Consider the following 11,593-nt stretch of genomic DNA (forward strand, 5'->3'; position numbering starts at 1 on the left):
CTACCACAGCGACTTCTCAGTACTGGGTCATTCTCGCATAACGTTTCCGGTATTGACCGAAGAGTTTCTGGCTTCTCAGCCCTGGGCGCCGCTGAGCTCGCTTCCCAACCAGGCCCGTCCGGCTGCCCCCGCCGCAGCCACCCACCGCCGCCGGCCGCCCAGCCCTCCGTCCCGTCCCGTCCCGTCCCGTCCCGTCCCGCTCCGCCCCGCGCTCCCGCCGCAAAGGCGCATGCGTGGCAGAAGCTGTGCGCGCGGCCCAGCGGCGAACACGTAGCGCCTCCTTACAGGGTGATGCGCTTTAGAGACAGCACCAGGGACCAGTGAGATTCCAGGACCTGGAGGCCGGGGGCGGGATTTCCTGGCGACGGGGAAGAGGGGTGAGGCCGGTGCAGGTCGGCGGCCGTCGCGGCGCAGGTGCCGCCGTTATTATGGCCGCTGCCGCCACTGCCACGTCTCCGGCTGACAAGGAGAGGTAACGTGGGCCGTGCCCTCCGAGGCAGCGGCATGACCAGCTGCCGCCGTCGTGCCGGAGGCTGCCGGCACCCTTCCTTGGAGTGGGGGGCGGCCGGGGCGCGCTGGGGCCGCAGCCGGCGGTGAGGGGGCGGGCGGCTGCGTGAGCTCTGGGCGCCGGGCTGGCGGCCTGGGTGGCGAAGGGACGTGCCGGCTCAGGACGGTGGGAGGTGGGTCAGGCCTGCAGCTATCGTAGCATTTCCAAGTGTGTGCGATAATATTACAGTAACACGTCACGTAACATGGCCGCGCGCTGAATTTGATGTAGCTGGCCTGCCGAGTTTCTCCCGAACAGTCGTTGCGGCGGTGAAGTGGGGTCGGTTCCCAGAGGCAGCAGTCTGTCTGCAGTCTGCATGCAGTGCAGCACGGCGAGGACCAGCAGTGTCGCCTGCCTCCGTGACTCGCGGCAGCGGCGGTCTGTCTTGCGCCAGGGAGGGTTATTGCGATGCATATGTCGAAGTGGGAGGTTAAGATTTGGCGGTTTCTGATTCTGGAGTGCTCGGTGCTCTACTGTCCTGTCGTTCTTTTAACGTATCGTGTCATTTAAAGCTCAGAAAAGGTAAACTGAGCAAGAGGTGGTGGTGGTCAGTGTAGTATGTTGGTGGTCGTGAACATCAGTAATGAGACTGAAAATTTCCTGTGCAGACCTCTGCCACTTATGCAGAAGTACTAGTTGGCTCGTAAAGAGGACTGTAGCTAATGGGAAAATATCAGTGAAAAGGTATTCAGGAGGAGAAGACTAATAAGAGTGAGATGACAGGCTAGTTTTAGAGGCAGCAAGAGGTGTTTCCTTGGAGGCAGTAAGGATCAGTGATCCTCGTCAGTCTCCATCTAACTGAACATTAGTCTGCTCCAGATTATTTGCTGACTTTCTGCTTCCCTGTTCTCTTATGCTGTCATTACTCCTCATTCAGATGTAGGCATTCTTCAGCCTCTCCTTGTAGGCCTCAGCTAGTTGGTTTTTTATTGTCTATTAAGAAGTATAATTGAGGTTCTGTCACTCTTGTCCCATGTATGTGCTTGACAGATTTAAATCTACTGAAAAATCTTAAGCAAGTTTCTAAGCATAGTTTTTCAGAGGCTTTGTAAGGTACCCAAATCTGGGTTGTTCTGTGTGAATAGGGAAAAAAAAAACCAAACCCAACAAATCCATAGGAAAAAAAAAAACCCGCTTCTGGCTTCTATCAAGAACTTAGTCAGCAATTAGTGTACCACAACCTTTTCAGGAAACCTTCTTTAATTCTTTTCAGGGAAATGTGTTTTGTTTTCTTCTAGGTATCGGGGGTTTAAGAAGTGGGTCAAAACATTCCCTTTCAACCTTCTTTTCTTCTTAACATAAATAGCACACTTTATACACACTGTGCCCCAAAAAGTGGTGTCATGCAAGGAATATTTCAGCGAAATGGTCATATAGTGTCCTGGATAACTCAAAATGGGGTTTTGCAACATCTTACTAATTAGTCTAGGGAAAATAAATGGTTGTTCTAAGCTGCTGTGGGAACTTGTGTTGTAGCCATGAGATTTATTTTTTGTTTTACTAGGAAAGTATTGCATAAACAATTAAGGAGTTGGTATTACTTACTTAAACTCACAGTTTTCTCTTTTTAGATTCATCTGCATTTATCCAGCATATTTGAATAACAAGAAGACAATAGCAGAAGGAAGAAGGATACCTATAGACAAAGTAATTTTGTGGGTGGCAGGGAAATACAATGTTTTGTTTTGCTATGCAGTGGTGTATAGAGAGTTGGAAAATAAATCTCAAAGCTGGTCGTCTTTCCTATCCCTGATGGCAAGTAGCTCAATAACTTGAAATTACAGTGTATTTGAAGATAACCTAGTGTCAGCATGTGAATTTGGTAGAAGAGCACTAAGTTTAAGTGTATACTTTAATGTGAGCAGCAGCTTTGGCAAGCAGGTGAAGTAATGAGAAACTTAAGGCTCAATCTCCTACATAAGTAATTTGCCAAATTTGAAAGTGATGCAGAAAAGAATAGCTAGCTAATGGTTGTTTGCTTGGTGACTGACTATATATGCCTATATTCTGTGCTCTGTCCCCTTTGCTGCTGTCAAAGATAGATAGAACTTAGAATGCATGTGGCACATAGACTTGGTAGTTGTTGCTTTTAATCTGTCCAGAAATAGTTTGTGATCATCTCACTCCTTATAATATTTTTAACAAGCAGTGCGGCTATTCTCAATGCTTAGGTTTGGGGTTTTTTTCTGATAATAGTTAAAAATAAAATCTTTCTTGAGCATGCGAGTTGTCAAAGATCTATCTATGGGAGGAATCAGCTGCACTGTGCCTAGAAAGTTTCTAGTCTTTTCTCCTTCAGTCCTTGCTATAAGTTTGGTGTTGCTGATTCATGGCTTTTGGTTTTTTTTGTAAATACAATAAATGTTATTTAATTTCAGTTATTTTTCCTAAGCAATTCTTTACTTGCTCCTGTGCTAATTAATTCTGTCTCATCTGTCTCATGTTTTACTGATATCTTTTCTCTTCTCTTTTTTTTTTTTTGATGTTTCCTAGACTGTAGGAGTGCTCACAGATGACCTCTACAGTAGATTTGTCATTATTTGAAGTATCTTCTCTTTCCCTATCTGCTTTTTCTAGTTATAGAGTATAGGGTGGGAAGCTGCTAACTATTGCTGTATAGGTAGTTCATCACTGAAAAATAATTAACTGCAACACATTGCTTCAACAGGCTGTTGAAAATCCCACATCAACGGAAATCCAAGATGTGTGTGCAGCAGTTGGATTCAACGTGCTATTAGAGGTAATTAAAAAAAAAAAAAACCAACCACACAACAAAAAACAAACCAACAAAACCAAACAACCAAAAAAACAACAACCATCCCCCCCACCCCTCCCACCCCAAACTTAGTATGTGTCTCTGTTCTTCTTTCATTATATCTTTTCTTACAGACAGGATAAATCACAATTGAGAAGGTTTTTTTATCAGCCAAGATATTTCTTGCTAATATCTTGCATATATCTGATATGTAGAATAAAAACTAATTTTGCAAGCTGCAACTCTGCAAATTAAGCTTTTAAAAAAGCATATTTTTAATGAAAGGTGATTACCTTTTGGAATGACTTGTCATGTAGGAATAGGATTCTGATGCTTGAAATCTTCAGGGTCCTTTGGAGTTATGTTTTAGCCAGAGAATGTTAATTTTTTATTGCAATACTTGCTTGGTCTTTAAATAGTTTAAGTTGGTTACTTTCTTGTTAGGGAATGAGTCTGGGTTTCTAGAGAGGTAACTTTCCGCAATTCATTTTCTGAAGTAATTATTAGTTTAAAATACTGTTGAATTTTCTATCAGTTCTTTACTAAAGAATTTAGGTCCTCATCTAAGAGTGTGACTGGTACCCAAAAACCAGTACAATATCACTTTGCTTTTCAGAAGAAGTCGAATATATTCCTGTTAGTGCAGACCAGCCTGTGAAATAGCCAGTACCAGTAAGAAACCTGTAACATTTTAAAAAAAAGGGAGGCTATGAGTATCTAAAAGCAGTGGGCCTCAGACTGTGACTTACTGACATACTGTCTCTGGGTGTCCAGAAGGGTCTGTGGCTGTGGAGGTGAAACAAAAAACTGTGTCACTGTGGTCCAGACTGGTGGGGAAGTAGAACAGTCCCTGTAGCAGGTTACTTACTAAATTGTTCAGTACCAGTAGTTGGTTGCAGCAGTGCTTCTGAAAAAGTTACGCTATAGCTTTGGATACTGCTGCAATGGCTAAGTGGTGGGTGGCACTGTTGGAGAGCTACGGTTATGGTTTGCATCTGTTCAGAACAACTCCAGGCTTCTTTGACTTTGCCTGACAAATTTTGCAGAAAATTATTCCAGTACTTATCATAGTAAGTTTCTCCTTGTGTATGACAGAAAAATAAGATGTATCCTAGAGAGTGGAACAGAGACGTGCAGTACAGAGGTAGAGTACGAATCCAGCTCAAACAAGATGATGGCAACCCATGTTTACCTCAGTTTCCAACACGTGAGTAGAGTACCTGGGTTAGGCACTTTATCTGTTACTGAAACAGAAAGACTTTGTTTATTTTGTTATGTTACTAGCTTGTTTAATTAATTTTACTATTATAAATTTTACAACTTTATGTGAAATCTATTTGCCTGTACAAGTCAACCAAATCAAGCTGGTGTGTGAGCATTGAGTGGAGTTTGTAAAATGCTGTTGTCTTTAATCCTGCTGTTTCTTCAGCACTTGATTTGGAGGGAGTTGTGAAGAGTGTTGTGCAATTGCCATGTTGAACAAAGCAGCCATTCAGTTTTGGCTTACTGTTTTGTTGACAGTCAAAACGGAGATTTTGGTATTAAAATGGCTAAATTCCACCTTTTTTCTTAGGTTACATATATCAGCTAGGCATCAGTATGGGTGCCAAATTGATAAGACACAATACTGAGTTCAGTTTTCTACTGGCTATTTTCATAAATTAACAACGGGGCAGTTCCCTTTAACGAATTAACAAGAATAGTTCATCTTGAATGACACGTAATTTAGTCTTTTGCATTTTTCCTGCCGAGTAATCAGTGTGTAAAAGGGGAGCAAATACATATCTGAAGAAGCATGTATCTTAAGAAAAGAGCAAGAATCTAGAGTAGCATAAGAGTGCTGTTGGTCAGAAGGAGACAATTTAAAACCATATTCCTGCTGGAAGGCAGCACTACCTTTTTAAAAGTGCTTGTAGCTTTTGCCTGGTCATTCTGTCCCAGGTATTTTAGGCCGTTAAAAGGTGAAGGGAAAGAGTAACAGGAAGGATGTAGATACTTCGGAGATTGTCAGGTTATGTGCCAGCTCCAGTATGTTATGACATTTATCAGTGCTGCACTTTTTTAAAAAAAAAAAAAGAAGGCTGATAAAGAGTTTTTCAGACACTTCTAGGTACACAGGGGAAGGAAGCAGAAGTCCTAGGCTTTGTATCTAGCTTAACAGAAAACTAAAGTAGGGCTGAAGTTTCTAAATTTGAAAATGATGCAAATGTTCTTAACGTAGTAGGCATGCATTGATCTCTCCCTGTATTTTTAGGTAAATCAGTGATGCTGTATGCTGCAGAAACCATTCCCAAACTGAAAACAAGAACCCAAAAGATGGGAGGTAGTGATCAAAGTCTTCAGCAAGGAGAGGGAGGCAAGAAAGGTAAAGGGAAGAAAAAGAAATGAGCTCGCATCTGGAATGATTGTTACATCCCATAGTTGTACTTACGACAGATACAGATGGACACATTACTTGCTGCAGCTTGGAAGTGAAAGATACAAGCAAGAAATAAACAGGTGAAACTGAACAGAACTGCCTGCTTTTCTCAGAACTGGAATGCATGTAGCTGCCTCGCATCTGTGTAACAATAAATCTATCTTCACACACAACCTGCAAGTCTGAAGCTAGCATCCACTTTTAAAAGTGGAAGAACATAAGCAAATGGGGTGGGTGGGAGAATTATCTTTCCAGAAGAAATATGCAGCTTTTGATAAATAAATAAATATTCTTATGCAGACTAGATATCTGAAAACTGGTTGCCTTAGTAAACCATTTATCTCTGCTAGTGAAGTGATTGTCTTAATTCTGGAGAGTCTTTATCACTAACAGAAAAATGTAGATCAATGAAGTTACAGCTCTGTAAACGTCCCTTGCTAATAATCTTCCACAACTGTCAAGTGTACTAATAAAGGTGACATGTTAATTTTAAAAAAAGTAATTTTCTAGAATACTTCTTCCAAAAGTGTTAATGTTTCCTCCACAGCCTGTTGTAAAGAAGTCAGTGACATATTTTAAGGATAATATTGTAAAGTTTTAAGATAATTTGGAAAAAATAGCTCCCTTTTGTGTCTTGTATAATATGGGATACTATATTATCCTATTTTGGGTTGTTGTTTGAGAGCTTAGGAAATGTAGCTTTATTTTCTACCTGTCAAATACTATTTCAGATGTCTGAGGCTTGCAATATCTGGTAACTTAAAATATTTATTTGTGTAGTCCACAGACAAGGATAGAAAGTTATTTGGAGAAGATGAGCTGGTCAGAACAGCTGTCCAGTAGCAAGGCTACTTCAAAGTAATTTAGAAATGTACTGTGCAAGTTAAATGAGGGATAGTTTAGTGTAAGGAGACTGAAAAAGAAGCAGCAGTACCTGTTTTGAGTTTAGAAACAAAAATCCTGCATGAGTTTTCTAATCCTTACTATATGAAAACAAAGTCAGTTAAATGCTTTCACAGATGACTACTGGAAGCAAGTTATCAGATTATTTTTGATAAATGTTTCATGTGCCAATATTCTCTTTTAGGGTTTGTCTATCAGGTATGCTATCCTATGGCATCACCTTTTTCTCATTTTATAGATAAACAGCATTCAAAATGTATCTAGACATTTAATGACTATTCTGCAGTAATGAAATTTGGTAAAGTTACTGAGGATATCCCTGCTCAAGTTACTTGTGCTTGTAGTTTCAGTTTTCTTATGTTCTTATATTCCTTGTTCCACTCAACTGCATCTTTTTCAAATAGATGGTGAGTTACCAGTGCCCCGTGAAGTCGATGCCGATAGGTGCTGATGGTGCAACTGTGTAGAGCCCCTGACTTGTGAATAGTTCAGAGTCAATTGTATTTCCTGTCTGTAATACTTTGTAAGCGTGGTTCTTGTGCTGTGTTCTTTAACAAAGGAAGAGGGTGCGCTGTCATTCTCACTGCAGTTCTACCCAATCCAAAGGCTGCCATGACAAAGTTCCTCAGGCCAAGCCCTGTACCAGTATGGGAGCAGCAGTATACAAGCTCTCTAAAGTAGAAGGGCTTAGAAGATATCATGTGTTCTAAGGCTGTAATTGACTACGGTTGTATACAAATGTCTTCAGTTTCTGCTGATGTTAACAGTTTACACGAGCTACTTTTGGAGTGTCTGGCCTTGAAAACACACCTAAATTTTGAAAAGTTAGTTAAGTGGTATCTCTCTGAGTTTATGGAATGCCATGGGGTAGGAACAGCAGGGACAGGTGCTATCTGGAAGGTTTTTTGTTACAGAAAACAACTGGACATGGGCGGAGGTTGTTAGTTACATCCACTCTATAGAGTTAGGGAAGTGCCACAGGTTAGTTGCCACATGGGGAGAAATACCAAGTGAGGGACGCAAGCAAGAGTGGAAGATACACTTGTGATATAAAAGACCATAACTGCCCATGGATTGTGGGGCTCAAGTTATTCCTGTCTTTTTCTGAGTTCTGAGTAACTTTTCTGAGACTTTATTTGAAGTGAGAGCTCTATGAAAATTAATTGGTACAAGATAACTCAGTTCCATGATGTTAAGTGGAAGGTAATGACTTGGCTCAAGTCATGATCATGTTATGCTGAAGTATTGTAAGTCAGAGCTTTAGACCACAGACAGCTGAAAAATGTGGAGGTTAAAGTCTCATGGGGTATCTGTTTACAGTGGCCAGAAACTAAATATCTTAAGAACTTGACTGTGCTATGGTACGTATGTTGAGAAAGAATCTTAGTGGCATTACTTACCAAAATTTCCCAATCAAATAACCCAAAATAGTGAAGCTATTTTACAGTGTAAGGATCTTCCAAAAAAGACTTGAGAAAGATTTCTGAGAAGAGTAATATTGAGCTCAAATATATAAAACTGTGATTTAATCAAATTAACAAAGAAAGCTCTACAGCTATTTTGGGTAAAGCTGACTTTTTTTAAAGCAAATGGGGCACTTCTAGGAAATCAGATGGTTACTAACATTAGGGAGTTGAAGTTGGATTCCCCCAACCCCTGCCTGCTTATCCACCCATCTCTGACTTCAGCATTTTGCTTTTTTTGATTTCTATCTGGCTTTCAAGTACACTGTGTGAGCAGTATTTATTCCTAAATTCGGCATCAGAAAGTTAAACAACTCCACCTTTCCTGCCAGGGTTAAGCTTACAAACCAGACTTGCATTTCTGTATTTCCTGTTTATTAATAAACTAGGTTCTTTAGAGGATTAAAAACAAGCGGGTCAAGGTAGTAAGTCAGGTTCTTGCACAGGTCTTTCCCCCTTCCTCAGCACCCTTCCCCTCTCCCCTCCACTGGGAACAGGGAAGATGGTTAGAGGCCATTGTGGGACTGGGAGTGGCGACAAGGCTGCTGTGAAAATACAGAAATACTGCAACTGTTGGTCTCAGCGGTATCAATAAAAAAAATCTTTTTTTGAGAGAAAAACTGGGTGATAATGCATGTCTCATTTATTTCATGTCTCGCATTTACAATTTTCTGTGAGAATTTGCTTAAGCAGTATAGTTACTAAAAAGACACTGTGGTCTATGGTTTCCTGTAGGTGGCAATATTAACACAGACAGACATGCATTGTTGAGCGGGAACTTACTCTGCGTCTGAGATGTGAGGAATGTGGATATTGAGATAGTGTCCCTCCAGAAGATATTAGTCTAGCTAATTAAAATTATATACTTGTTATTTTCCTATACTGTTTTTGGGTACCTAGACAAACATTAAATATTTGAAATGGATGTGTGAGCTCAGAATCCTTGTAACAATTCTTGTAACAATTTCTGTGTCAGCAACGGATGGGGAACATTGACACTGGGCATAGATCTGAAGATGCAGGCAAACAACAAAGGAATGACTAAAAATGAAAATTCAGTGCTCTTATGAGATAGATGCTTTATTCTTTCAGATGTATGGAAGATAGCATGTAGCTGCTGTAGTACAAGCACAACCACCATTATTCAGTTCTTAATGTAAAGAAAGTGAGTTTCAAAAGGTTATTTTGAAATGTGTTTTAACTTAGGAACTGACAATAATGTATGACCATATGTAGTTCTCCACCTTCAGGCATGAAGTAAATTTCTCAAAGACCAGGTCTGCGGAAAATAGCTGCTCTTAAAAAACTTGCCTGTGTGTATATCCTGTTCCTTGTGTGTGCTTTTAGTGGTTAGAGCCTTGTAGCCAGAACTCCCTTTTAGGGCAGCATATGCATCTGGGATGTTCACGTGTGGTACCAAGAACATGAAATATGGTGTGGCTCCCTTGTTTCCTTCTCTGTCTGTAGCTGCAGATGTAGCTGTGTTGGAATGGAACGGAATGGCACGGCATGGCACAGAATAGACTAGACTAGACTAGACTAGAGTAATTTCAGTTGGAAGGGACCTACAACAACTGTCTAGTCCAACTGCCTGACCCCTTCACAGCTGACCAAAAGTTAAAGCATGTTATGAAGGGCGTTGACCAAATGCCTCTTAAACACTGACAGGCTTGGGGCATCAACCGCCACTCTAGCAAGCCTGTTCCAGTGTTTGACCACCCTCTCAGTACAGAAATGCTTCCTAATGTCCAGTCTGAACCTCCCCTGGCACAGCTTTGAACTGTTCCCATGTGTCCTGTCCCTGGATACCATTTATTTAGCTTCTTCCTGTTACAGACTGGCCTTTATGGGGTTATTTTACCTCTTAGGATAAAATAACCTCACTTTTCAAAGAGGGGTTTTTTTTTCCCCTGAAGAAAAAAAGGCTTAATACAAATACACTTGTCATCTATTGCTTTATAACTTTTGAGCCTGTTGAATAATTTGGTTGGCATGATAAAAAGACTAGAGGTCTCAAAGATAGTAAGTTCCCGTAAGTCATGAAGCTAAGTGGTCAAATTAGGAGATAAGACTATGGTAATGCATCATCCAGTGAAGAAACTTTCTATGTCCCAGCTGGGACAAGGAAAGGCAAGGAGAATGAGTGTTTTTCCGTTTTGGTTGGCAGTTTGCTCCGACCAAACTGCACTTAATATGCTGGGTGTTCAATCAGCACACATGCAGCTGCAGAGTAGGTACAGATCTAATAAAATAGCTACCGAATGTGCTGCCTTTTGCTAAAGGCCCTGAAAAGATGGGAGAATTGAATATACTGTAGGGACTGGTCAAGGGAGATGGGAGGAAACTGACAATAATTGGTAGTATGGGACCTGGGAAAGCGCAAGGGGGCACTTCACGTAGGAACTGAGTAGCCTGCACTGTAGTGCTATTTCTTATGAAACAGTATGTGTGTCTTTTTTTTCCTCTATCAAGGTCTGGGGGGGTGGGGGGGTTGTTTTGCTTTTTTCCAGATAGCAGAACTTAAGACATCTCTAATTGAAGGCTCTAAGAATTCTCCTGCTGCAAGGATGCAATAATGCAAAATGGTAGGTAAATAAAGTGTATTTGTTTAGTGGAATTCCATAGCCTCAGCAAAGGCGTAAACTACATGTCCTTCCAAAAGATGCTAAATTCAGAAAAGTTCATCTTCAGTTATTTTTACTTGAGTAGTTCATGTAGTCACCTGAGGCTTTTTTTGCTCCGGAATATCTTCATGTTTTATGTACCAGTAGGAAATCTATTCTTCAGAAAGGTATGTCAACGTGGTTGTACAATGAAGGACTACCTCAGTGGTTCTACATTGTTATTCCTCAAGTACTGTTTCATTCCATCACACTGGATGTAGAAGTTCTCCAGAAAGACGAGACTGATGTTCACTATATTTACATGGTTGTGGCATGTGCAGTTTACAAGAAATACTGACAGTCTTTCATGACCTACAAGAATTTGTTATTTCGTTTTTTAAAACTTTTCTTCTTCCTTTGCATAAGGAAGTTATTTTTGGTTGAGTTTGAAGTGGGGGTGGGAGGTGGCTAAGGAATTAGTCGTAATATTTTTATGTTGATCCTCAGACTATTTAAACAGAGCTGACTAGACCAGAATGCAAACTCAAGACACTTTCTTAAATTTGTCAAATTAAAAAAAAGTTGTGAGGGTTTGACCTGACAAATATTAGTCACATCTTCCACTACCTACAAACATTTCTATTCTTTGTTAACTATCTTGTGTTGGTTTGAAGGATTTGGTTTTGTTTTAGTATCACTAGAGGTGATGTTATCATTGTGGGTTTTTTTAAATGAACTTTTTTTCCTTTTTGCCGAGTTTGGAAATGTGTAGGATAAAGCAGACAAGATGCCCTACTTACAGTAGTAGCAGAAAGAATTGTAAGTGTAACCCCCCACACACCTGCCAATAACTATGCAGCATTATTTGTTTAGGTCATTTACTGAACACTAGAAAATCAATGG

At 40.7% G+C, this 11,593-nt stretch overlaps 1 protein-coding gene across 1 annotated transcript; it reads left to right on the forward strand.

Annotated features, from left to right (window-relative positions):
- The first annotated feature begins 321 nt into the window (after positions 1-321).
- SRP19 (signal recognition particle 19) lies at positions 322-9,612 on the forward strand. The gene is made up of 5 exons (XM_075526757.1): positions 322-472; positions 2,119-2,194; positions 3,216-3,287; positions 4,398-4,509; positions 5,557-9,612. The coding sequence occupies exons 1-5, from the start codon at positions 429-431 to the stop codon at positions 5,688-5,690; spliced, it is 438 nt and encodes a 145-aa protein (XP_075382872.1). The 5' UTR covers positions 322-428; the 3' UTR covers positions 5,691-9,612.
- The last annotated feature ends 1,981 nt before the right edge of the window (positions 9,613-11,593 follow it).

Source organism: Mycteria americana, chromosome Z (assembly GCF_035582795.1).
Source record: "Mycteria americana isolate JAX WOST 10 ecotype Jacksonville Zoo and Gardens chromosome Z, USCA_MyAme_1.0, whole genome shotgun sequence".
Classification (NCBI taxonomy): Eukaryota; Metazoa; Chordata; class Aves; order Ciconiiformes; family Ciconiidae; genus Mycteria; species Mycteria americana.